Source organism: Coloeus monedula, assembly GCF_965178545.1.
Source record: "Coloeus monedula genome assembly, chromosome: 10".
Taxonomy (NCBI): domain Eukaryota; kingdom Metazoa; phylum Chordata; class Aves; order Passeriformes; family Corvidae; genus Coloeus; species Coloeus monedula.
In genome coordinates this window covers 25,830,084-25,857,690 of record NC_138790.1, presented here as the reverse complement: position 1 = coordinate 25,857,690, position 27,607 = coordinate 25,830,084, and the positions used below count along the sequence as shown (strand labels likewise).

The window sequence follows — 27,607 nt, the reverse complement described above, 5'->3', positions numbered from 1 at the left end:
ATGGACGGGCAGCCCCCGGCGGGCCCCGCCGCGCCGCACTGGAGGCGGCGAGCGACCCCTCGCCCGCAGCCCCTCGCCTGGAGCAAGCCGCGGCCGCAGTCGTACCAGAGCCCCAGCGGAGTGCTCGTCACCGACTTCCCCGTGGAGGACAGGTGCGCCTTCTCCGTGACTCAGCCCGCCGGCACCGGCAGCCCCTCGCCCGGCAGCCCCGCCATGGGATCGGTGTCCAACGGGACTGTGCGGCCGCCGGGCTCCCCCGCGCTGTCCCCGGAGGGGCGCTCCCGGGTGCTCCCGCTGGCTCCGGACAGCCCCGTCGGTTCGACCGCCAACGGCACCATCTCCCCGCCGGGCAGCGGGCAGGGCCGCCGGCCGCGGCCGCCCAGGACCGCGGGGCTGCCCGCGCTGGCCCCGCAGCAGGAGCGGATCGTGTTCGGAGCCAGCGCTCAGCCCGCGCCGTGCCCCCGGGCTGCCGAGCCCCCGGAGGTGCCGGGGGGATCCCCCGCGCCGTGCCCGGAGCCCCCCGCGAGCGGCCGGGCCGCCGGGCCGCCGGCGGTGCCGTGCGCGGAGCCCCCCGCGCTGCTGAGCACGCACAGCCCCGCGGCGCGCAGGGTGGGCTCGCAGCAGCTCATCCCGCGCAGCCTGGCCGAGAGCCGGCCCGCGGGCCGGGCCCAGGGCCACGAGCGGGGGCTCAAGGTGCGCAGCCTGGTGGAGGCCCCCCGGCTGCCCCTGGGCAGCGACCCCGAGGACGAGCCCGAGGGCGGCCCGGGCAGCCCGGGCGCGCTGCGGCGCGGACTGCGCTCCACGTCCTACCGCCGGGCCGTGGTGAGCGGCGTGGACCTGGACGGCTCCGCCAACTGCAAGAAGAAAAACAGAATGTCCCAGCCCATCCTGAAAGCGGTGGTTGAAGATAAAGAGAAGTTCTCGAGCCTGGGGAGGATAAAGGTAAGGTGCGCTGGTGGCTGAAGGTGTGGTCTCCGCGGGAGCGTGGCCTGCTGATTCTGCATTTTCCATAAATGCTGGGGGTTTTCAGTTTGGTTTTTTGCTATCACAAAACTTTTCGTAGTTACTGTGAGCCTTACAAGTGCTGTTTTCCAAGCGAAGTGTCGGAGACAGCAGGGATGCGGCTCTGTTGAAATTCAGGAGGTTCAGAGTCTTTCCTGACAGATTCTCCAGTTTTCACAACCGAATCACTGGCTTAAAACCTGTGTCCCAGAAAGGAATAAACAGGAAAAAAAAAAAAAAGGGACATTGTCTTAATGAAGTCTTCGTGCTAGAATAGAAACAGAAAAATCAACTTTCTCCCTCACTCCTCTATCTGAGACATTACTTTTAAAGTATTTTTAAAAATCACCGAGTAATTTTTAAATTGATAGAAATCACTTTGGGTATCTTAATTTTAATGCCTGGAAGTAAAAGCAGCATGCCTGTTTTTAAATCTTGGTTGTAAATCCCTTACAAACCCGTAGTAGACTTATATTGAATGCTAGTGTATTAAATTATAAAGACATAGTGATAGTATTCTTTTACTTATCATATTGTAATATTGTATTTCCTTACTTTAAATATAATTTGTTACTGTATGACATATCTTTGTAGATTTCTGTGGAGTGCTTGGAATTGTGTAGTTCAGGCCAAGAGCTGATGCTGTAACTTTTAAAATAATTATTAGCTTTATGGCAGTTTTCAGCCAATTTGAAATCGTGGTAGTGGATGCTCCTGTGAAAATACTGCAAGCAGTGAAATAGAAATCGATGAAATTATGAACAGCTGCAGAGTGTGGGGTGGTTTCGCTTGGTAGTAGACTTAGAACAGTGACTTATGTTTAAGATAGGAGGACACGATGCTGTCCTGTCCTTACAGAGCTCTCTGCAAGTAGCGTTTTATTAAATAGACTCTCGGGCCCTAGTGCTTGTTGCACCAGAACAGCTGTTCTATTTCAGAGATTTGTTGTGCTCTCAGAAGGCTCCTTTACAAAGAACTCAGAGTGGTTGTTGTTTGCAGAGTGTGGAAGGGCAGCCTCAGTGCTGCGCCTTCGCGGAAAGCCCCGAGACAGTGGGATGAGTTGCAAGTTCACTGAACCCTTCTCAAGCCAGTATAGTGTGCTTTTGAAACACAGGGAAAACACATATAACCAAGGCATGAGAGAAATGAAACTAGAGCAGCTTTTCACTTTCTGTGGTGGCACAGTTGTGTTCACTGAACTCCTGTCCAACATCTGAAGTTCACAGATTAGGGCCTGTTGATTTGGAGCCCAAGTCTTGAATAAAACAGAAGTTCTTGTTACTGTGATTATTTGGCATTCTCCTCCTTCTAACGTGTTTCTCTTTTCTGTTAAAACTATCTGAAGAAGATGCTGAAAGGACAAGGGACATTCGATGGGGAAGGTGAGCCCTGTTCTGTCCAGACTTGCTAATAACTTCCAAGGGAAATGAAGTTCAGGATTGTTTCACACGCTTCTTTGTATAGAGTCAAAGACTCAGTACCTTGTTTTTCAGTAAACTGATTGCAGTATGGGACCGTAGTTTTGGCACTAGACATACCTTAGGGATATTTTAAAGACTATAAAATGACAGGCTAAAAGGGTGTGTCAAGGGCTTCTTTTCCACTTAAGCTCCTGTCCCTCCCAAAAAGCAATCTGTTGGGTGTTTGCCTCAGCCCTGACAGTTCTGTGCAGTTCCATAGTGGGTTCCTCCATGTGGGACTGCCTTCCTGCCTGTTCCCTGGGACTCTGCCCAGGTGCAGGACATTGTGGATCCCTTATGGGTTTGGGGCCATCCCTGCAGTGCACACCTGAATCGTTACTCTGGGCTGGTGGTTCACACAGCTGTTTCTGCCTTCTCATCAGCTGAGGGTGCTGGGGTGAATCTTTGGACTCTGTAAATGTAAGCATTTCCTTTTCTTGCTACCTAGGCTTCAAGTTTAAGTGCCAGAAAAACACTGTGGATCTGTATTTTTGTGTTACTCATTAATTCTGGGCTTTGCCAAGTTTGCTGCTTTTCCCAATATTTCAAAAAGAAAAACATCTGTGATGAGTCCAGAGAAGTTCTGTTATAATAACTGCTACTCTCTTGGCTTTTCTCTGCTTAATGCGTCTTTGAGGTTATCTCAGCTGCTGTGTTACCTTCCTCTTGTTTCTGTTTTCAAAGCTTCCCACTGTGTTCTCTTTGCATCATCCCCTTTCCTACTCTTCATCTCTTCTCACACTATCTCCTGGTGATGGTTTTTAGATTCTCTTCCAATGGCTCCTTTCTGTCTTGGATGATCCCAGCTAATAACTTTTTCTGTAATGCCTCCCAGAACTCAGTTGCTGTAACAGTTTCCTCTGTTAAAAGTGTATAAACTCTGTAGACCCTTCCCAAAGAACTGCTCCAAAGGCCACACCTGTCTGGCACTGGGGCAGGGCTGTAGGTCTGAGCAGGTGGGACAGACCCACCCAGCCAGGTGTGGGACTGCAGGAGTTGGGGCCATGCCTGGAGCAGCCAAACTTCAACTTCAGTTGCCCTTTCTCTTGTAGGGGAAGATTGGATGTCATCCAAAGCCTGGCCCATCTGAAAGTACCTTTCAGAGCCTGCCTGCTTAATGGCTTCATGCATCTGTGGGTTTTTGTGGTGTTGAATTTCTGCCCTTCCTCACTGCTGTTGCGAAGGGTGTGTGGCCAGGGAAGTTGGGCAACAGCAGGAGTGCTCCACGCCTGTGTTCCTTTGCCACTGATAGTACTGAATTAATGATGGCAGAACTCAAGTACATGATGAGTGTATTTGGTCTTAAGGTTCATAGGTCTCATGCTTACTCAGGCAAGCTTTTAACTTCCTATTTGGAATAGTTCTAAGCTCAGATCTCTGAAATTGGGAAACAGTGGAATGTGAAGACAGCATTTAAAGTTGACAGAAGAAAGGTTGGCGTGGGCAATGTGCTTTTCATGGACATGACAACAGTGAGAGCTGCAGATCAGTGACTGCTCCACTGACACACAATCCCATTTTTTATTTGCTGGTTAATTACAGAACTGGGTACAGCAAACCAAGGAAGAAAAAATTGTTTGCTATTTTTTTTCTTGACAAAGGCCACATCTGTTCTTTAATTCGGTCTGGGAGGATCTTTGGGTACAGTGATCCATTGTCACTGTACTGCACCATTGTCCAGCCCAAATCAGATGCTATCTTTGTCTCGTGGAGTGTGAGCAGCACAGTGACACTTTGGTTTCTTTCATTGTTTAAATGTTACTTTAAATTTTTATGAGAGCAACTAAACTAACTTTCCAGCAATGACTGACATACTGTTATTATTTGACAGAAAATGCTGTATTATATCAGAACTATAAGGAAAAAGCTCTGGACATAGATTCTGATGAAGAGTCTGAGCCCCAAGAGCAGAAGTTGGATGACAAGGTTGTTTTTCACTATAAGCCCCTGAGGTCAACGTGGAGCCAGCTCTCTGTGGTGAGTTGTGATCCTTGTCTGGCATGAGAGAGGATCTCAGGGTGGGTTGAAGCAAAGTCTTCTCTTACTCACTGCTGGAGTTTTTGGCTGAAATTTGTCATCATCTTTTTCATCTCATAAGAACAACATGGAAGTCCCAATCAGTTACTGGCCTTTGTATCACATAAAAACCAATGAAACCGAGGTAATTTTAGAGTCCTGTATTTGGCAAAGACACAGTTTTACTGATCCATTAAAAAAAGGGTTGTGTGAGTTCACTAAAAGGGTGATTTGTACTAAAGAAAGGCTTCAGTTAGTTACAAACAAGTTGCTGCTGAATTGTTCTAAATCATTCCACTCCAGCTCTTAAGCTGACTCAAGTGCAGATGTTTAATGGAAAGCATTTTGAGAAGTGGAGAGGGGAGCTGGTGGTGCTGTGCTGTCCCTTGCACAGGCTGGGAAGCATCGTTAAACAAAGTAAATTCAGCTGTTCCCTCAGTGCTGCAGTCCTGCTGCCTTCCCTGCTAATAACCTGACAAATTACTGATAACAGGTGGTACTGCCACAGCTCTTTCTTGTACGCATAATTTTGGGACTGAAGGAACCTTAAAAATTCTGTGTTTATGTGGTTATTCTTTGATAATTTCTGTGGCTTCTGGAGGGATATCCCTGAAATGAAGGGTTTGGGGTTGTTTTTTGTTTACGTAACTTGTAATGTTGTAGATCCTCATCTCTGGCATTAGAGAGATGATGCTATGACAAGATCACCTGGAGTATTTGACCATCAGCTCTGTATATGCCAATAAATGAGGGATTAAGCCTCAGGGAGATCCCCTAAGGCTGGTTAGATGGTCTGAATAGCAGAGCTGTCTTAGAGATGCTGATGACCTTTTGCACTTTAAAGTATTGAAAGATGAATCTCTCTGATTTAGTAATTACAAAGAAGACAAGACAATGCGGTTTTGAAAAGAAGTGCTTTAATTTTCTTTTTTTCAACAATCAAATACTTTAAATATAGTTCATTTGCTTCATGTTGCAAAAAAAGTGTTTGTAATGGAGTCAAATTGTTTTTTCTGCCTTCTGGGCAAACTAGCAGTTAAATGTTCAACAGCTGCGGTATTTTGGAAGGAATGCTATTTAGTAATAATAATGATAATTTCAAAACACAAATTTGCTGTGAGACAAAAATAGCATGAAGACCATCTCAGAAGGAGAACTGTTCTGTGCTGTGCTTCTCTTAGAGAAACTGACTTGTTCTTTACTGCTCCTTGCACAGAAACTTGTGCACTGTCTGTATTTGATTTGCAGGATTGGAAGTGGGGAGTATGTGGGAAAAGGTGGTGCATGGAGAAAACAAAATCTGGGAATCTGAGACTTATAGTGACTGTGTTTATAACTCTGGAAAAATTACATGCTGTCAATGTGTATTAAAAAGTTAAAAAGTGAGTCTGGAGTTGTCGCAGGAAGTCAGCTGGAAAATGTCAGTCCTGGGTTCAGCATATGTTAGGAGAGGAGGAGGATAATGTTTCTGGTGTTTGTTAGCAGTGCCTGTGCTGGGAAAGCGAGGACAGATGCAGAGGGATCCCCTCTCTCTGTAGGGGGTTTCCCTGCCAGCTGGTGCAGCTCTGACCACGCTGTGTTTGAGGGGTAGTGCCCTTCAGGTATGGAATTGTCAAATTCTTTATGATAACAGTAATAAAAAAGAGTGTTTCTGTCTTGCTGAAGTGTATTCACACATGTGAAACAGAGATTGATCCTGGTTGTGACTGGTTTCTCTTTCATGTAAAAATCAGCTGCTGTGAGTGGCTTTATGGAGCCACAGACGGGGTCACTGTCCAGGGCTGCCTCCTCTCCGTGGCACCAGCCCAGACCCCTGGTGTGACTGGGGGGGCCTTCAGGGCTGATCTCTGCATTGGCTCCCCTTTCTCTCCCTGTATCAAAGGGCTTATGTTCGCTTTGGGTATGTGCAGCCACGCAGTAGATTTCTGGTGAGTTCCCCCCCTTCAGCACCTCCTTGTTTTGAAGGAACTTTTTGTCCCTAACTAGAGTTCACCTGTCCTCCTTTGATCCTTTGCTCGTCATCTCCATGGTTGAATCAGTCATTGCTGGGGAAAAGCCAGTCCAGTGTGATGACAGACAGCTTTGGTAGCTGTGTTGTTGGGCCTCTTCCATTCCTTCTGGTCATATTCTTAGCTTAAATGAAGTTTTTGTTTGCTTAGTATCACACGTGACATTTTTAAGGTTATTTCAGCTTAAACGTTTTGGAGATGTCAAAATTAGGTATTGAATTTTCTTTCACAAAAATGCCCACACTAGTCTCCATATCTAGGCCTCTGTCTCTTTGGGAGTGTTGCTGTTGATTGGGAGTGTAAGGCTGGGCCCTTGGCCTGTGAGTTGCTGTACCATGAATTCATGTGTACTTGGTGAGACACACCCACGTGTGACAGCAGTGACCACACAGCACAGCTGCGGTTTGGAGCATGAATTCAGCAGGTGCCACATGGACCTCCCTGGACACTGGCAGTGTCTATGTTGACAGGGAGCACTGAAATCTGGGGGTTGTATTCGTAGGTATTTCCTGTGTTGGTGTATTTTTTTGAAAAATCTTGCACTGCATCCAGAAAAAAGTAACATTGCACCTTTCAGTGCCACTGCACTTCCTCGGGAATGCTCTGAAGCATTCGGGCTGCTGATTGAAATGTACTTTAATTGTTTAAATGAAAGGCATCTAATTCTTGCTCAGCATCCAGAAGCATCTCCTTGTGGTGCCACGGGAATCTGTGACCTGTGTTCCACAGGACAGTGGCTCCCACGCTGGAGCGTTGATGTTCCTTTCACAGGCATTTACCTGTGAGTCTGTACTTCGGTGTGCAGACCAAAGCGTGCCACCTCTTTATTCCTGCTGTCCAGCATTGTGGGGCTTGGTGTGCAGGAATAAAATGAGGAATAGTATGTCCTTTAAAATTCCAGGGAACAGGTGGAGCAAGAAGAGAAAGCTGTTGGTGAGATTATGTTAGGAGCTTTTGGGGAAGACTGACAGAAATGGTAGGAGGGAAGTGCATGTGAGGTCTTGTGTCTGTGATGTGTCTCTGCTCCATGAAGAGAACAGGGCCTTCCACCTGTGTGCTGCTGTGGCTCTTTCCCTTCCCTTCCCTTCCCGTGGTGTCCCTCCTGATCTGGGCTCCTGTGTTTGGCACTCCTGTAGAGCCAGGCCCTCCTTGGTGCTTCGCTTTGTGGGTTTTGATAGTCCAGTATCTCTTTTTAATCCCATTTTCCCACAAAAGGTGTTAAAGATATTGACTGATTTGTTTTTTTAGGTGAAGAAGAATGGATTGTCAGAAGCGATCAGCCAGGAGGAAAGGAAAAGACAGGAGGTACTCTCTGTGCTTTGGGGCTGATTGCTCAGGGCTGCACTGCTCGCCTGGGTCAGTGCTCTGTTTGTTGATAAGGAGACATTGATAAGAGCCCATTGCTTGGCTTCCTGCCCTCCAGTGAAGTGTCCTCTCTCCTCAGGGAATAAAAATAAACCCAATCTGTGCTGAGGTGCCTGTGTCCCTGCCAGGGGCTCCTGGGGTGCTCCCTGCACCAGCTCCAGCCCAGCAGCACCGGGGTCGCTGCTGTGCCAGGGAAGGGGTGACATTAACCTTTAGCTCACAGAGGGAGGAGGTGGCACGTGAATTTTTATAGCAGTGAGGAGCAAAGAGCAGCTTTTACAGAGTCCCTGTGAGCAGTGCTGGGCACGTGAGCGCCGTGTACCTGCTGGGACCCAGCTGGTTCCTGTGCCCTGGAATGGGGCAGGGGCCTCTGTGCTGGCAGCAGCAGCACTGGGGTGTTTGTCTGTTCTCTCTCTCTTTCCCCTTCGCTCATTTTGTCCTCTTCGTCCACTTTCCTCTCCCCCCTTGCTCCTTGTGTCCCCTTCATCTGCTGTACCCTCCTTCCTCACTACAGGGGCTATGTCAAAGTGAATGAGAGGTGTTGAAAAGCGTAGCCTGGCCTAGGCAGCTGTGTCCCTGCAGCTCCTTGCTGAGGTATGTCCTTCCACAGGAAACACAGGGCTTTGGTAGGAACACTGTAGCATTACCTGCCATGGGAATTTGCCCCAGTATCTTTATTCCTCTTCAGGACATACCTCAGCCTCCTCCTGCTGGGAAGCTTCTGAGACAAGGCATATATTTCAGTAATATCCTTTAGGAGCCTTTAGTCTGTGTTTCCTGGAGCCATACTTGCATCCTTTCAAAAAGAACAGGTTCTTTGGATGCCTTTTAAATGTAAAGTCTTTAATGTTACCTAAATGTTTTCAGGCCTGAGGGGATTTTATTTGAATTTTAGAGGTCAGTTCTTTCAGAGGGAGCCTGAATAAATCTTCTTAAGCTGTAGTTACATTACCAAGTCATGCTTTTGCTGTATTTCTTTTAAACTGCCTTCTATCATTTATTCTTTATCTGTTCTTTAAATTGCTTTTTAGAGCCTATTAGATGATTTTGTAATTGTATTATATACATTGTCACTGCAGAAAAATATATTTATTGGTTTTCTGCCTTGATTAATGTCCATGTCCTGTCTTCATACACATCCCATCTTTCAGAATCTGTTAGTGAGATGGATCTCTCTGCATATTTTGGCTAAAGAAAATGTGTCACAGATTGATTTGAACTAAAATGATTTTCAGTAGATCTTTTCTTGCAAGCTGAAAGTACTTGTGTATGTGTGTACCAACTGCAGGGTGCACCCTGGCCCCCTGAGAGTGTTACTGTGCTTAGGGGTTCACACATCTGCTGACCCTGATCTCGTGCAGATGAACCCCAGTGTGGCTTCAGGTGCCACCCAGGGATGCCCAGCAAGCACCAGGGAGCTGCCCCCAGTCCCTGGGTGTGTGTCAGGCACCCTTCTCTGGTTTTTATTCTCCAGAATGTGTTTGGATCATGGTGAGATGATTCTCTCTCCCTCCCTTGCACATCAGAAGCAAAGTGTCTTTGCCCCATTCCTGCCTATGCTGATGATTTCATTACCAGTGTGGGAAGAGCTTGAGGGACCTCAGCCTCGTGCCTGCAGCCTCACTCCTGTGCTGTTGGGCTCACACTTCTTGTTGTCTTCAAACTCCTGGTTTGCAGTTGCATTGAAAACTCTGAATATAGACTTCTTTAAAAAGACTCTTTTTTCTAGTATTAAATAATTTAATTCTAATTAATGATGCAGCTATTACAGAGATGAATATTTATGTCATAAACTCTAGCTTACATCCAAAATTTTGCTTTGCACCCCTGCTCAACATTTTCTTTTGTTTTTAAGGAAAAAAGCCCAGTCACTAGTAAATCTCTTCTTTTCTCCCTCCACTTTGCAGGCAATATTTGAGGTGATATCTTCTGAGCACTCATATTTGCTGAGCCTGGAGATTCTGATCCGGATGTTTAAAAATTCCAGGGAACTGAGCCTCACAATGACCAAAACAGAGAGCCACCACCTCTTCTCCAACATCACGGATGTTTATGAAGCAAGCAAAAAGTAAGCGTGGCATTTCTGTATTTAACAGAACTGTACATCCTTAAACATAGCAGCAGGTTTCATTTTGGAAGCTGAGGTAATCATTTTAGTGGTGACCATTTCTTCCAAAACTCCTGCTGGTTTGAAGAGGGAAAGTACAAGTGGCAGAGACTGGAGTGTTAGAGCCTCACCTTTAATGGGGCTGGCCTGGGATTTGTCTCTGAAAATGGGGAGGGAAGGAAAGCACAGAGTGAATTGTAGTGGAAATCAGCATCCTTCAAATCTAAACATTTCTGAGCTAAATGCTGAAACATCAGGCATTCCAACCTAGTCCTTCCAGTGCATCAAATAAAGCTTAGTCTGCCTGTTAAAAGTTGAGCTGGAGTTTCATACTTGCCCTGAGGATCTGGCTCTTGCCAGGTGGTGCAGAGGGTGCTGTCCTGAGGCCACGCTGTGCTCTGGGACTGCCATCCCTGTGTGAGCACCAGGGCCTGGCTCTGCTGCCAGGGGGATGAGCTGCTCTGCTGCTGCTGCTGCTTTTGGGCACATTCCTTCAGCCTGAAGCCAGCAAGGGAAACAGACACACTACAGATAGTGCCTAAAGAGGAGGAAATGGCAGATCTTACATGATACAAATGCAGAAAAGTCTTGTTTGTGGCTGGTAATTACTGCCAATGTTATTTAATCCAGACATGCATATGTATGTACTCTGAGTACTTCACACTCTCTTTCAAAAAAAGTTGCTTAGTGCTGCTTTGCTTCCTTGCAATTTGTTCTGCATTCCCAGCAGCAAGTGGATTACTGTGTTCTACATAACTAAAACATCAAAATGTCTGGTTTGCTTTTCTTATCCCTGATTTCCAGTCTGAAGTGAGCATAGTGGCTGAAGGTTTCACGTGGCCTAGTGAAGGTATGGAGTGGTCCCAGCTGTAACTCTGTACAGCTTTACACAGATCTCTTTACCTGTGGAACAGAGAAACACTGGCCTCCTTTCAGAAGGGGGGCCGAAGGTTGAATAAGGATTCTGAATGTTTTTTCATTTTGTTCCCCCTGCTTTTGTCCCCTTTGTAGCAATTGCAAAATTCTGAATTCTTTAGCATTTAACCCTCATTTACCTTGGTGGAACTTGAGAAGTTCCATGTTCCCAGTCATGATAAAATAATTTCCTGACTTTTTTCTCTGAGACACCACAAAGTCTCTGGAACTTGACATTGTTGGGCAGCAGTTTGACTTTTGTCTTCTGAAATTCATGCAGTAACAAGATCTCATTTCATGGAAGCTGATGTGTTGCATCAAGTGCAAACCCAGTTCAGGAGCTACAGAGCAGGAGTATGTTTGGGTTGGGTTGGGGAACCTTGCTTTCTCCTCCCCGTTCCCCTTTGTTTGTCTCTTGCAGTTGAGGTCTTCTGCCAGAGGTTGGGGGTTGTGTGGCCCCAGAGCCACCCCAGTCAGGGGACTGCAGCTTATCAAAGTCTTTATTTTCAAGGAAAAGTTCCTTTTAAAGGTACTCCTTGCATGAAGTGTGAGGTGTAAAAGTAAAGGACAATGGGGGTGGGGAGAGCAGCACTCGTAGGGGAACTCTTACATCCCTTTTGATTAATAGTCTTCAAAGGAAGTGGGAGGGGGAGGGAAAAAAAAGAGTGGAAAAATACCACACTAGCCTAGAATTATAATCTTATTCTTTCTTGTCTGTGAAGTCTAATGGTTTAAGAACTTGGTTTTTTATGACTTGGGGTACAATCAGAAGTCGTAACTCCTTTTTAAATTTCTTTCCCAAGTTGTGCAATACTGTTAAACTAAAACAAAACTTCGTGCTGGCTTTGAGCAACGTCATTTGTGTAAATAATGGAAGTGATTTTAAACCAGAAACCTCTTTCTTGCTATCTCCAAATCGTTGCTTTCCATTTTCAAGGTGTTTCAAAGTAGCAGAATCCACCCTTTTGTTAGAAAATGGAGCATCTCTCCCATTTGTCCATATTTTAAGCCGATGTTGCTTGAAAGTCCAAGACCTGGGTATGAGTGTAGTTACCAGTGGTTTTGGTTGCTTGGACAAAAGTTTGGTGAGCTGGAGAACTTGAGCTGATAAAAATACTTTATAAAAACCTTCAGTCAAAACTGCTTAAAGCTTCTGTCTAGGAACTTTGACTTGGATCGTGTTTAATGGAAACTCTCCAGCAACACCAGGACAGGCCTGTAGTGCCTGACAGGGCCATTCCTGGGGAACAAAGCTGCCTTTGTTGGAAGCAAAATGCAGAGAGGTCTCTGCTTTTGGGAGCTCCCTGGAATGTCTCTGACAAAGGGGACTGGAGAGGACTAATCTGTGCAGCACAGGCTGTGGGTGTTTATGGAAACCTCTCGGAAGGTGGCTTCAGACAGCTGGAGTTCCATTGGCCCTTGTGTGATGTGCAGCTCAGAAGTGCTGGAACCCAGACTCACACAGGTCCAGCCCTGGTCAGGAGCTGTTGGGCTGGGCTGCTGGGGATGCCAGGGAACAGCTCAGCCAGGAATGAGTCAGGAATGCAGTCTGAGAAATCCGTGTCAGGGTCTGGATGTGGGGCAAGAGAGGGCACAGCTCCCCAGGAGCCTCTGGGGAAAGAGGAGTTACAGGGAAATTGAGGAGCAGTTGGTCTGCAGGGTCAAATCTCCAAGTTTGTAGGAGAAAGGAAAGCTGTAGCATTTGTGCCTTCTCTGCCATTAGGCCAGCAAAAGGCAAATGCTTTTGGGATACCAGATCAGCATTAGCAGAAAAAGATACTAACAAAAACATTTTAACAGGTTCTGACTGTTTTTAAATGCTGTGTCCTAATGCTAGGATCACAGAACATGAACACCCTGGCTGTGATGGGTTCATGACTTACCAAAGATGTTCCCATTTCATTGTCCCAGCGTCTGGGGGTGCATTTATTGGCTGAATGGACATTTGTTGTCCTGCAGGTCCCACCTCTGACCAGGTGCTGTGGGCACCTTCTGCTGTCTCGAATCTCTGGAACAGGATATCTTGGCAGGGCTGCTGTGGCCTTTCCATGGCTCTGGATTTCTGCCAGGGCACTATAAATAGCTGGAAAGGCAAGTGGCTCCCCAGTGGGACAGGCCCTGGGGCATGGGCTGGCCCAGAGTTGGTTGGGTTACAGAGGGAACAAACAGGCTGCAGGGTCGGCTTTTCCTTGTTTGACTCTGTAGCTGCTCCGTGGATATTGCCCAGTAAAAGGTGTTTTATGGGCTGTGAGTTTGCAGGGTTTGGTGCTATTTTTGTGTGTGCAGGTACACGTTGGTTTCCATTATTGAGACTGTGGAAACTCACCAGATAAACTGATTTCAGTTCAGCACTTCAATCACCCTCTCTTCAGCCTTTTTTGTTTTTTTGGTAAAAACTGATTTTGATTCAGCATAAAAATTCTATGGAAATAAGTTTATTTTTCCCATTTTCACTATTTTAAATCCCACTCCCCTTCCCTAAATAACAATAGTGTTGCAGATGTTCAGATTCTGTTCCTGATGAGAGGATTCAGATTTGGAGAGGCTAATCAGAAATCTTTATTACTTCTAGTTATCTCCAGGTGGCAGTTGTTACTTCAGTGCCCCTGTCTCCAGGGAGAAGCAGCTGAATTCTGCTGGCTGCCACTCCAGTGGTTTCTGTCCCTGGATGGTGTCAGCAGCACCCTGGAGCTAAACCTGCATTTCTGAATTTACTCCTTGGACTTCAGGAGTGTTGCAGAGTGCATGGTTCTTTTAAACAACATAAGGGCAAGATGAGGGAAATCAAATTCTGTCCTATGATGCTGTTTGACTTTCACTTAATTGGATCTAACTTTAACCAGAAAAGTTCTGAATTTAACAGAAAGAGATGTTTGAAATAAATCCTGCTGGCATTCAGCAGAAAAAGCTGCACACATCACAGCAAATTCCTCATTGGTTAAATTGAATGGAATCATTTCATCCCTCAGTCCTGAGCTTTATGACACAATCTGTCCTAAAATTGTAAGTGAAAGGGTTTATGATGTGTCTGGTTCACTGATTGTATCTAATAATTAACAGATTAGATGTGGAAAACCACAATTTTTGATTCAAACATTGATGCAGGATTTCCTTATAGGACATATTCGGAGATGGGACTTGGATTTGCTGCTCCTCTTTGTCCCTCTTTTCCCTTTTTTCCTTTCTTAAGTCTTTTGCTCTCCCAGATCTTTACTGCTCTTACAGTGACTGTCTCTGATGATATCACTGATGAAGCACCAGATAAATTCTAAAGGTGGAAGTTGTGGCCCAGCAGGGTCCAACACCTTGTCAGTGTGCCATAACACAGCAGGAAATGTTGGATTTCCTCATTTCCTGAGCAAAATGAATTGGCAGCAGTGGGAAGTTCTCCCAGCCATAAACATGTCTGAGCAGAGAGTAACAAATCCAGTGTGGCAGTTCCTGGTCAGTGGTGGGGCTCTGCTGTGGCTCCTGAGACACTGCAGACTCCACATTTACAGGCTTTTTTTAGTTTTTTGTTTTGTTTTTTTTTTTTTCTTTCCTGGACCCCAGTGACACTTCAGGGAACTCTTCCCTCCAGGGTTTGTCCCTGTGTGCTGGAGCTCTCGGAGCAGTGGGTGGGATGTGCCCAAAATCCACAGCACAGGACACGTCTGAGTGACAACTCAGAACATGTTGTGCCTTGGAAGAGGCTGCGTGAGGGACAGAAGGGTGCTGGAGGACTCTGCCTTCAGCAGGGACAGGGAAATCCCCTGGATTGTCGTGGCTCCGACTGACCCAGTGAGTGCCTGGCAGCCACTCCGTGCAGCAGCTGCTCTGAGCACACCTGGAGAGCGCCTTAATTTAGCCAAGCCCTGATGCTGCACGTGTGGATGATCAGCTGCTGTTTGTCCTGTCTGCTCCTCTCACGTTTGAGGTGTGTTTGTAAAGCAAACTATGGAGAACATCACTTGAAAAAAGGTGGTAGATTTGAAGAGCCACTATTAGTGATGAAAATTACTGAAATTAAATAAATATATATTAAATAAATATACTGAAATTAAATAAAGCAGATTTCAAAATATTGGAGCTTAATGTGAGCTCATGTGTTCTAAGTATTTCCTTAATATTTTCTGTGCTATATGAGAATTTTTTTATGAGCTTGTTGACTTCAGGGAGTTGAGGATTCTTGCAGTGAATGCTGATGTACAAAGGCTGCAGCTAGGACAGCTTTTCATGTGTGAGGAGTGACCTGCAGAGCTGATCTGTGAGCTGTTCCACCCAGACAGTGGGGGATTTCCAGTGGGCATCGTGGAAATCAGGGCTTGTGCTTTGGGAACGTTGGGAGTTCAAAAAGCAGTGGGAGACTTCCAGTGGCCAGAGACTCACATGTGGAACAGAGCACAGACAATAGGGAAGTTGTCAGAACAAGCATGGTTAGGGGAAGAGCCAGCTCAGGATTTTGGGTTCTGTGCCCATTTTTGGTGTTTCCAATCTGTGTTTGGTTCCAGTGGAAGATTGGAGGATGTGGAGCACCGTGTCCTGCTCCACCACCACCTGGCTTTTGTCCTTGGCTCAGCAGCCACACATACCTGTATTTCACTGAGCACTTCTGGTGTTGTGCTGCCTTTAATTGCAAGAGGAAATGTGTTAATGTGTGTTTGAAGTAGTTTCATTTCTTTTCCAACCTCATTTCTGGAAATTCTGGTCTGACCAGCTCAGTGATGCTGTTTGGTTCTGGCAGTGGGAGAGTGGGAAGTGCCTCTGCCAGCGCTGCTGCTGAGCTGCCAGGGGCCAGCAGCACCCTCGGGCCTGTGTCCTGCCAGGATTGCCCTCACTGCCAGGCCAAAGGAGGGATGATCTCACCCTGTCACAGACCAGTCCAGCTGTCATTAGTTGATAACACCGTGGGTTGTGTCATGTGAATGTTGTGAGAGAAAGATGCTGTATGTGTGTACAAGTGAGCAATTGATTTTTAACCCCACAGGTTCTTTGAAGAACTTGAGGCAAGGCACCAGAACAACATTTTCATTGATGACATCAGCGACATCGTGGCGAGACACGCAGGCTCCACCTTCGACCCCTATGTGAAGTACTGCACCAACGAGGTGTACCAGCAGAGAACCCTGCAGAGGCTGCTGTGAGCATTGCAGAGCCTCCCTGCAGGGCAGGCACGAGTGGGCGTGTGCTGCTGACAGGCTGGGCTGTCCCTGAGGGGCACCTTCTGGGAGCTCTCCTGGCTGCACAGCCCCATCCTGCCAGAGGTCATGGCTCACATCCCCCTTCCTCCATCGGTTCAGAGTCACACAGTGTGACAGTGGCCCTGTGTGGCACACCTGGGTCTGCCCTCACGGTCAGGGGTGGCAGTGCCTGAGGTTTGATATCAGTGCTGGGCTGGTGGATCTGAGGGAATAAAGCTGAAGGCTGGGGTGGTCTGACTCTTGCAAATCATGCTGCCTTTTTAATAAAATAATGGTTTATTTAAAATTTAGTAAAACTGCACAGTTGTTTGGTAAAATACACCATCTAATTCTTTCATCCTCTTTCTCCCCAGAGCCACAAATCCAGCGTTTAAGGAGGTGTTGTCCCGGATCGAGTCCCACGAGGATTGCCGGAATTTGCCCATGATCTCCTTCCTCATCCTCCCCATGCAGAGAGTCACTCGTCTCCCCTTACTGATGGATGTGAGAACACCTTTTCCCCTCTTTCCTTGCTGCATGTTCTTGCAGTGGTAACATTCTCTCATACTCAGTTCTGGTTCACTCCAGTCTCTTCACGTCTTCTCCCTCACACCAGTCCTGGGCTGTGCATTATGAAGTCCTGCTGCATTTGTTTGCTGACTGGGACTGGATCCTCTTGCTCCCCCATTCACAAGTTAAATATTTGGATATTCTAATAGGAAAATTGTACAGTAAAAGGTCAAAATGGTTCTGAAACTCAGGAGGAGCCAGCACAGAAATTGTATGTAGTGCTAGAATTGAAATGAACCCTGCAGCTGAAAAACAAGACCTGCTGTCCTGTGGGTGGGGTGAGGGCGCTTTGGCAGGGAATACCCTTGGGAACCTGAAGGATGGACTCCATTCCCAAGGGAGCTGTGTGTGAGTGGCACTGAGCTGTCCCTCCCTGTGCAGTGACCCGGGGCTTGGAGAGAGCAATGGAAGTGCCAGAGGGAGTGTTTGTCAGGCAGAGCTCACACCAGGAGTTGTGGTATTTCAGTTAAGGTGCCAGAACTAAATGAGGAGCCAGCAGGAGTGCAGATTGTGATCAGGCTCTGGTTCCAGCACTGGTAGGAGCAGAAACAGAACTGATCATTTTGTTCTGTATATTTTTTAATTGAGCACTCATTAATTTGATCACCTGGACAGTTAGTTCATTCACGGACATTGAATTCTCTCTTCTTCGCAGTACATTTCCAGGTAAATGTAATAATCCAGTATTCCTGCAGTGTGTAACTGGGGGTGCCTTACCCTTTTGGGTTTTTCTTTCCTGTACCTCCTTCCCCTCTTTGACTGAAATCTAAACAAGCAAATCAAGCATTTTATTTCCCACTCTTTCAGTTTTGATTTTTGTTTAGAGATGGTTCTGTAAACCTTATGTTGAGAGGTGCAAAGCATCACTTTGCTCCCAGAAGCTTTCCAGAGAGGCATTCCTCAGTGTGACCAAGTGGCCAGTGTTCCCTCTTTATCCCAGTCCACGGCTGTGATTCAGCTCCTGGATTTCAGTTAAGATGTGAAATGTCTGTGGGTTGCAATCTGTGCTGCTTGGTCCTCTGAAGTAACTGATGTTTTATTTCAGACTATTTGCCAGAAAACCCCCAAGGATTCAACAAAATACGAGAACTGCAAGCAGGCTCTGAAAGAAGTCAGCAAGGTATGTTCTCAAGTTATTAAGTTATTCCTGTGTACTTGCAGGGAAAAATGGATGTTTTCCCTGCATAAATAATGCAGGTGGGAAGAGCACTGAAGCATAAAAGCTCTACATTGCTTTATTCAGGAAAGGCCTTGGGGATTTGGTTTGTGCAGAATTACTGGTTCTTACTTGGGAAAAGATCCCAAACTGGATGATACCGTGGTGGTTTGTGTGTGGGAGCAGTGTGGGAAGTTAATCCAGCTGGGAGGAGGGTGTGTGTTTGGAGCCGATTGTCAGCCTGGATCAGAGCAGCGGCCCTGCTCAGCCAGAACTTGGGCTGAACCTTTGTTCCCCCTGGAGAATCACAAATTCTCAGGGCCCTGTGGGATCGTTGGGGTGAGGGGAATCTCGGGGCGGTGCAGCTGTGGGGCCAGCCCTGGTCAGTGGGGCCCTGCAAACCCCTTGTCGTGGTGGACGTGCCCCTGCTGGGGTTTGTGCCCCCAGAAGTGCCTTTTCCAAGGCAGCAGCAGTTTGTGCTGGAGGCTCAAGGCCCCAGGCCCTGCTCAGCCCCTGTCTCCTTTGCAGCTCGTGCGCCTGTGCAACGAGGGCGCCCGCAAGATGGAGAGGACGGAGATGATGTACACGATTAACTCCCAGCTGGAATTCAAAATCAAGGTAGGCTGAGGATCGCACAAGGGATTTTGAATAAATACTGAATGAAGGGTACTCCTTGCTGTAAAGATAAAGCTGCTGTGAAGATTTTGGCATTAGGAGAGAGGCCAAAGGCTGCTGCTCAGTGCTGAGACTTGCTTATGTACCTGGTGGGAAAGGTGTGCCTGGGAAAGCACTTCCAGGCCGGGGAAGGATCCTGGGAGCGTTTGTCCTTCCCCTTAAGGGTGGGATATCACGGGTTTCTATTAAAAACAGCCTGTACAATCAGTCTTTTGTTGGAAATAACAACAGACCCAGTCATAGGTAGGGGAGGTTTATTGGAGCTTCTTCAAGTACAGTTATTGTTTCTATTCAATGTTTGCTACAATCCCATTTCTGTAATTGATGTCTGACATCGTTACATAATGAGGATTCTTTTGGGAGAAGATTGTTTCATTGTCAGGAATGCAGTGAGTGGAGGTTCATGGTTTTCAAAGCACAGCTCTTGAAAGGCTCTGGAGGCAAATGTTGCCTCCAAAAAGACATGCTCAAGTTGCCTAAAGTATTTTTATTCTCAAACTTTGATTAAAAATTGACAGTAATAATATTTGCTTATAGCAACAGCAACAACAAATAAAACACTTCAGGGCAGGTGACATCAGAGCATTTTCTGATGGGTGGTAACAGACTCAAGTCTTCAGTGAGTCCAGGCCAGTGTCAGGGCTGAGCTGCTCTGTGGTTCCACTCAGATCCCAGGAGCCTTTTGGGATCTGGGCCTGCAGGGTCTGGAGTCCCTCACCTTCCCCCAGGAGGGGACGTGCTGGTTGTCCCTCCCAGCTCTGTGGCTCCTGGGTGACCCACCCCACCCCGTGATGAGCAGCTCGTGCTGGTGCCATGGCAGCAGCAGCAGCTTTGGGGGCTTTGTCTTTCTGTGCTTTTGTGTGAGATTTCCCTCTGTGCATCCAAACCCCAGCCCTGCAGTGGGTCAGGCCCGGGTGGGGCGGGGAAGCCCTGCTCTGGTTAAATGCATTTTTCACTTCTGAGAGCCTGTTTTCTGCAGCAGGGACATGGTGCATGTGATGTGCTCCTTTGGCAATTAAGGAAAAATTAAAGTAAAACCAAGCTGCCTCTGGAAGAGAGTCAATTAGGAAAACGGGATGAACTCATTTGGAGTACAGATTAGAGGAATTTTTTGTTCATCCTCAAATAGAACTTTTTAAAGTATTTTTTGCTTGTAAACCAATCATCGTGGGACTGTAATTCTGTTTTATAGCCATTATAAATTAGTTAAAGTATTTCTGTTCTTGCCCAGCCTCACAGAGTTTTGGGGATTTGTTTATTATTTTGTTAGATGTAACTGTGGAGAATTTCATGGGAGCACAAGGGAAGTGACTCAAATCTTGTATTGCTTTTGTACATGGCTCAACTGTAGAACTAAATTTTTAATTAAGTTTCAGCAGTTTCTGTTTTAAATTTTGCATCTTTTGCACCAGAGAAGTTGTGGGGGTTTGTTTTAGGGAGTCCATATTTGTTCTCCAGCAGCGAGGTCTCAGTCCCAGCGCTGGGTTGGGGTTTGGCTCAGCAGGTACAGGCAGGCTGCAGTTGGCTCAGCCAAGGGATTAACAGATACAAAACGCCAGCTCATGCAGAATAGGGAAGGCAGCTGACAAGCTGTGTGAAGGGATGTTTATTAAAAGCATGTGAAAGGTGCTTAAATGAGGGGAAAACAGGCAGTTGTGTTCATTAGTGTGGACCTTGGTCTGCCTGGAGCGTCTGTCTCGGCGCAGCCTCAAAGGGATCTGTGTGACCAGGACAGTCCCACATCTCCCTCCACCTTCCCAGCCCAGAGAAACAAAAAGTCCTCCTGTGCTCTCTGTGTCTCCTGCAGCTGGGAATAATTTGGATTAATAAAGGCACATCTTCAGGCAGCTCAGATCCTCTGGTGTCTTGCTGCAGCTGCTGTAGGTGTTGGTCCTCACCTAGAGAAAAACGAAGCTCCTGCTCCACGTGAGCTGGATAAAGAGAGGAGCTGTAGGATCCCTAATTATCCATCTGAACCAAAACCTGGCAGGTAACTGAGGCACTTCAGGAGCCCCTAATGAGAACAGCAAGGCCATGGAAACCTTCCCCTCCCACTGCCGAGGAAGGGCATGTCAGAGGTGTGGGGAGGAAGGAGGTTGTACCGGCACCTCCCGGGGGAGGAAGGTTTGTGCAACCCTGCCCGCCTTTCCCGGGTGCCACCGGCACAGGGAATGTCACCTCTGCTCCAAGACGAGCTGTGAGCTACCAAGGACGCTCCTGTGTCCCCAAGCGCTTCAGGAGCCTGTCTCACCCTGCAGAGCATTCCTGAAGTCAGGCTTTGCTCTGTGCCCTCAGGAGGTCTCACAGTCTGTTCCATCCCCAGTGTGACCAGTCAAGTCTGTTCACTTCTATTTTCAGTGAGCGGTGATGACAGGTGCCCGAGTGATTCCCAGGTATTTGCAGCTGTTACCTGTGTGTTGTAGCAATGATGGAGTCCCTTAAACTTTGGTAACCTCTTCATGTTTGTAATCTCTGACCTTTGAGTTTATTCAGGCATTTTTCCCAAATAGATTATACGCTGTTCTCTATTTTTAAAAAATTCTCTAATTTGAAGGATTACAATGTGATTTTCTTGCCTTGCAGCCATTTCCATTGGTTTCCTCTTCACGGTGGTTGGTGAAAAGGGGCGAATTAACAGCATATGTAGAAGACACTGGACTTTTTTCCAAAAGAACCTCTAAGCAGCAGGTGTACTTCTTCCTCTTCAACGACGTCCTCATCATCACTAAGAAGAAGAGGTAAGAGCTTCACCAGTATAAGGCTGCTTTTGTGTTCAGTCCTTGAATCACCGTGACTTTTAACATGATCCTGGCTGTGGAATGAGTTCAGGAGTTATTTGAGTCTCTATCGTGGGTTACAAATAACAAGTAACTGCTTGTTAAACAGGATTTACTTTTAGCAAACACAATTAAGATTCCAAATTGTCAGACGAATTAAAAAGTTCATTCTTGATGCCCTAGCAAAGGCAGAAGTTTGGGAAGGGTAAAGTATTGGGAATGTCCTTTCCCTTCCACACTTCCCACGATTCCCAGAGCGTGAAGCTCCCCCTGCCAAGTGCCAAAGCTCGTTTACAGTGCTGGAGCTCTGGGTGAGCTGTGTTCCCACCCACAGTGTTGCCATGGCACCACAGCAGTGGACAGAAATGTTTGTTGCTAGTTGAGGTTGCATGTTTGTGGTTTTCCTTGAGCAGTTGAATCTCAGAAGATTCTTAACATTGCACTAAGACATCTCTCCTCACTATGTGCTAAAAATGGCCATTTCTGAGGCTGCACTTCGGGCTTTACCCAGAGTTCCTCTCCAGCCCCTGCTCAGCAGCCTTTGCCTGGCTCTGTCCCACCTCTGTCCCGGCTCTTGTGTGCTGGAACTGCTCAGGAACTGTTGCTCTGGCCTGCTGGAGACCCTGCAGAGGAGGGAGCCAAAGGGCTCTGCAGTCACAGGGCTGCTCCCTGGGATTGGGCAGGAGGGGACATGGGGACTTGGGATGTGTCACGGTGCACAAGGCTTTGAAGAGGGATAAAAATCTGCTTCTCCCCACTGCCCAGCTTTTAGTTTGTGGGGAATGTTTCTTCTGCCAGTTGTCCTTGTAGCCCCTCCTGTGTGTAGGCACAATCTGATTTAAAAAAAATCATGACAAAAAGACATAATACTTGCCAAGCACTACTGCAGTGTCTTGAGAGGAGCAGTCAGTGCCAGCAGGTGCTGGGATGCTGGATCCAAGGGGAAAGGCCGGCCGAGGTGTGGCTGGTGCTCAGGAAGGGTCAGCCCAGTCCTGCTCACAGACCTGGCTGTGGGTTGGATTAGGGCATGAGCTGAAGGGTGGGGGCAATCAGTGCAGTATTGATTCCAGAGGGCTCGCTTGAAATGCACTGTCTGCTTTTATATCTGTTTAGAGTCCCTTTAGCAGGAGTCTAATCCAACTGGTTTGTGGGATGGAGGTGAGGAGTAGGAAGGATTTGTAGAAGTTTATCTGTTGATTAATTAGTAAGAAATGCTGTTATGATTAGCTGTGCACATGTACAGACTAGTTGATTAATTCATAAAAAATGCATTTGTTATTCATTGCACAAATGCATAGACACGTTTCCAGATGCAAGATTCCCAGGTAGGGATGGCAGCAATCCCAGCTGGGATTGCCAGTTTTTCCCTTGGCTAAGGAGTTATTCAGACTAAAATACTGAACTAACTTCTTTAAAAAAAACCCACACCCCCAAAAAAACCCGAACACTCAAACAAAACCAAACCCACCTGTCTCAAACCAAAAAACCTAACCGACCCTTTCCCTGGTTCAGAGCATCTGAGCAGGATTGGTTCCATTAGAAGCATGTTCTCTGTCCATTGTTTGGGGGTGCCCAAAGCTGTTCTGGAGAAAGACCCCAAAGCCATCTCAGTGTTCAGTTGACAGAACACCAGTGAACATGTACCCCCCCCCCAGCTGAAGCAGGGGCTCTGTGTTACACCAAACCCGCTGGCAGAAGCTGGTGCCCCCCGTGTGGAGCTGTGAGGTGCTGGAAGAACTGTCCCTACATGGCATTAGATGCAGTGTCTGTGACTGCGGTTGCTTCCAGACAAAGTGAATGGGAACTAAACTTTTCCTGGTGTTTTCCTCCCGGCTGTGCCCTGCAGTGAGGAGAGTTACAACGTCACTGAGTACTCCCTGCGGGAGCAGCTGCTGGTGGTGCCGTGTGACGGGGAGGAACCCGGCTCCTCTCCCGGGAAGAGCGCGGCAGGGATGCTCCACTCTGCACGGAATTCTGCGTCCCACCTCTTCAGGCTCGTGCTCCTCAGCAACCACGCCGGGGACAGGGTGGAGATGCTCCTGGGAGCAGAGACTCAGTGAGTACAGTTACTTCAGGGATTTCTTCACCTGATTGTCTCCACAGGCTGCCCCTCTTGCCCTGGCTGAAGTAGTAAATATTTATTTATTTATTTATTCTTATTACTTGTTCTAGTTTATTACTTTAAACTACTGGGTAAGGCCTCGATTACCCTGCCTGCAGAGATCAGTGTAGCCTGCCGTGCCTCAGGCAGGTTCCTGTGCAGGGCCAGCGCTGTGCTCGTGGCCCTCACCCCGAGGGTCAGCACTGCCGGGTGGGTGTCACCGTGGGGCTGTGCGGGCACAGCACCAGGATGGGGCACAGGAGTGTCCCCAGGCACACCCAGAGTGCTCGGGGCCTCAAGCAGAGTGCTGTGGGTATTGGTGGTGATGGCTGGATGGTGCAGCAGTGGGAACAGAGCAGGGTTCATGCAGGAGGAGCCCTGCTCCGTGCTCTCTTGGGCACTGAGGAGTCTCCGGCCTTAGAAACCAGCAACAGCCAGTGCCTGCTCTGAGGCGCACACGTGCCATCAACTTCCACACGACCTCCCAGCACTGAAAGAGTTCATTTGTTCTGGGGGAGGCTGGAGGTGGGACAGAGACATGAAAGGGAGTGCTCCAGACATGTCCCTGCCTGGAAAATTTGATAGTTTTAGGTTGGCTTTCAAAGTTTAGAATAACCGTGAAAGGAACTAAAAAGATCATCAGTGCTTTCTATTAAATATCTCATTATGAAGGCAGCAGATGATTCAGACTTGTTTGGAAATGCAATTTTATTGGGGAAAAAATGCAGGACATTTTTAGTTGTCTGGGCTTTGTATGAAAAGACATTTTGTTCTGCAGACTTATTATTGATTTGTTCTATGCTGTTTGCAGTATAAATGGCAGTCCAGCTGATCATCACTCAGAGCAAGAGTCTGAAAAGAATTCCTGTATCTTAAGTTACCTATTTTTATACTCTTATCCTGTGCTTTGAGAAGGATGGGAAGGGAATCTTTAAGGCCAAACGTTCAGAGAGTTGTGTGCCAGTTTTGTGCAGGTAAAACTGGAATGTTTTCTCTGACACAAAGATTTTTAGCACAGTTTGGTCCTGCTTTATTTCTGTGGCATGTGGGTCCCAAGGACAAAAGTACCAGTGTTAGGTGAGAACTTTCTATTGCCCTGTGAAGAAGGCACAGAATACACAGAGGTGATGATACACAGGGGTTACTCACAGGTGCTGAAGACAGAGATGCTGGCACTGGAAGAAATAAGGGCAGTCTCAGTGCTGACCATTATCCAGGGCCTGAGTCGGGACACTGGGTTCTGCTTTGCAGGAGTGACAGAGCCCGCTGGATCACGGCACTGGGCCAGGACAGCGACGGGCACCACACGGACAGGACCAGTAAGTTACAGCTGCTGGGACCTGTGCGTGCTCTGCAGGGGAACAGCACCACCCTCAGTGGGGGCTGGGGTGGGCTGGGACTACCCTTAGGGATGGGGGGGGAAGTGTAAAGTGGAAAACTTTTTAATAAATGGTGATGTGTTGTAATAAAAGCTCCTGCCCTGTAACTGGTTTAACTAAGCCTGGCTTGCTCCTTCCCCAGCACTGGCTCAGGTGGAGATCATCAGAACGTACACAGCCAAGCAGGCTGACGAACTCTCTCTCCAAGTCGCTGATGTTGTTTTGGTTTATCAAAAAGTGAATGATGGTGAGTGAGGATTTTGCTGTCAGTAACCATTTGTCACCTCTGCAGGGGGGGATCCAGCTACAAAAACTTTATTCCTAATATCATAGGGCTTGCAGTGAGTAGAGGTTCAGCTTCCAAGGAAAATGTGGGCATTTGGGTTCAGGTTTCTAAAGGAAGCAGCAGATACAACCAGCTGCAGAACGTGGCTGCTGGCCAGTTTTGGCATGGGAGGTGCCCACAAATAGGAAATTGAATTTGTCTAAAAACATTTTAGTGAGTGCCAGTGTTGTCCAAGAAAATCATCCCCAGTCTGTCATGCCATGGCCTGGGCTTTCCTGCCGCTACAGCTCTGGCACAGAGTGGTTGCTGAGGTTTTCCACAGGATCAAGTATTGCCCAAGATCAAAGTGATTCTTGCCTGGACCTGCCCACTGATAGCACCAAGGGCTGGCTCAGGGATGCAGGACACTGTCAGCACCTGAGGAGCTAAATTCTATCTTTCTGTTGCTCAATTACCTGTGAAATCAGAGATCCTGTCACTTGTACTGCATTGCTCTCTTCAGATTACAGCGCTATAGCATTATTTCGAACTATAGTTGAATGACAGTATTTTAAAAAACAGGAAATTATGCAATACTGTGCACATACTATTTCGTTCCTGGTCTGGCTCTATTAAAAAAATCTGCCAAAGCTATCCTAAACTGGTACTTGATTCCCAGCCAGGCAAGAATGTATGTGATGAGCATCAGCTGGGTCACCTTAGTGCCACCAGCCAGGTGTGTGGGGTCAGCTGCAGAGGTGTCACTGTTGTCCCTTCCCCACAGGCTGGTACGAGGGGGAGCGGCTGCGGGACGGCCAGAGGGGCTGGTTCCCCTCAGAGTGTGCCAAGGAGATCACCTGCAGGGCCACCCTGGACAAGAACATGGAGCGCATGGGGCGCCTGCTGGGGCTGGAAACCAACGTGTAGCCTTATCCTCGCCCCGCACCCTGGAGGCTGCACCAGCTGCCGTGGGCTCCGGCTGGAACAAGGGACACCAGAGCCACAATCCAGCAGCAGCACGCTGGAGACTCACGATCCCTTCTCTGCTGGCATTCTGAGAGCTCCAGACTGAACCCTGCTTCCACCAGGAGCACACTACAGCAGTGTCTTGGGCACTCTTTGCAGCTCCTCCATCACTGCCTCCTTACACTCTTGCTCCATCTGGTTTTGAGCATCTGAACTTGTTTTCAGCAGAACTCTGTAGGGGACTGGGTCCCCTGCCCACACACCCAGAGCTGGTGGTAAACAGCAGTGCTGGGTGTCCTGCTCCTAAGGAGCTGCAGTGCTACAGCCCCAGCCACTGTGTTGCAGGACACTTCCCCTTGTGTCAGCACCTGAACTCGACTGACCAGCTCTGTACTTTGTAAAGGCTGACCTACCTCTCCAGTGTAAATCCAGGGATGTCCTGCCTGTCACAGGCAGAGCTGGCACAACCTCAACGAGGAATCCAGAGCTATGCCTCCAGTGGGGGTGGTCTCTGATAGCATGAAGCTGCTCAGCCTGGCTCCAGGTTCTGTGGGCAAAGGATTTCTGAAAGCAAGAACAAGGTACCACACTGTGCAGAGTAGGGGCTGCTGATCCATCCTAGCACAGGTGTTTTACTGCAGAATAGCTGCTGCAAGTGGGGGCAGTTGCTTCTGGTTTCCTCAGGAGTCTAAGGAGGTCTTGCACTTCACTTAGTGTTTCACAGCAGGAGTGTGATGAGGAAAACATGAAATGCACTCACTGCTCTGGGAACAAATGTACTCAAGTGTGAACAGAGTTCAGAGCAGGTGTCTGGAGAGAGGTGTGAGAGTTTGTACGATACAAACCCTCCCTTTAAAGGACCAGCTGCTGGCGCAGCAGTGTGGAAATTGCTCACTAGAAATGAGGAGACAACTTGTAGTACCAAGGCTTTCTTCTTTTCCCATCCTCTGTGAAGGGGATGGATGCTGGTTTTTATCCTGCAAGATGCTGGTTTGAGTGGTGAGTGAATTGGGTGTAAAGATGTGTATCTCTAACAATTTACACTACATTAGGAAGGCAATAATTTTGTACAGAAATACTTACCTGGACAGTGGTTATACAGCCTTGCAAATTAATTTATAAGCGGACTGATAACATAATGAGAGAAACTGTAAATTGAACAAAGACTTATTTAACATAGTAAAAATACTGCTACTGTTTTAACAAATTTTATTGTATACATGCAGATGTTTAACACAACTGAATGTATAAATCCAAGCATTAATTTTATTCAGATTTTTAATATACTGTATATATTTTTCATACCTACTTTTTCCAAAAAATGCTGTAATGTTTTGTAAAGACATTTTTCCTACTGTTGGACACAGTTCTCCAGGAATTAAAAGACTTCTATGATTTTATAGGACAACAATCAATAAAATTTCTTTTAAATCCTTACTAAAAGAAGTCTGTTTTTTTTTTTAAATACCATAAAGCTTCTGGTTGTTAATGTCATTTTGGTCAGAGAAATTAAATCTCTTCAGTAAACACTGACACTTTAGATTTTCCTGTTCTGTAAATAGCACCATCCAGTGTCCTACTACTTCATCTGCCATAGATCCCATTTACCTGTTGGATGTGGCCTGGGACAGCATCTCATTGCTGAGACAGCATTAAGAGGGAGGTGAAAAGAGAGTCTTCAGTTC

At 47.3% G+C, this 27,607-nt stretch overlaps 1 protein-coding gene across 1 annotated transcript; it reads left to right on the top strand.

The window, feature by feature from the left end:
• ARHGEF26 (Rho guanine nucleotide exchange factor 26) lies at nt 1–27,305 on the top strand (the record flags this gene model as incomplete). Its single annotated transcript, XM_082288274.1, has 14 exons — nt 1–942; nt 2,348–2,384; nt 4,294–4,439; nt 7,736–7,792; nt 9,760–9,920; nt 15,841–15,993; nt 16,408–16,537; nt 17,649–17,723; nt 18,288–18,377; nt 21,018–21,172; nt 23,058–23,267; nt 24,564–24,631; nt 24,834–24,938; nt 25,741–27,305. 14 exons carry the CDS (start codon nt 1–3, stop codon nt 25,881–25,883), a joined length of 2,472 nt encoding a protein of 823 aa, XP_082144400.1. The 3' UTR covers nt 25,884–27,305.
• Nucleotides 27,306–27,607: the final 302 nt, after the last annotated feature.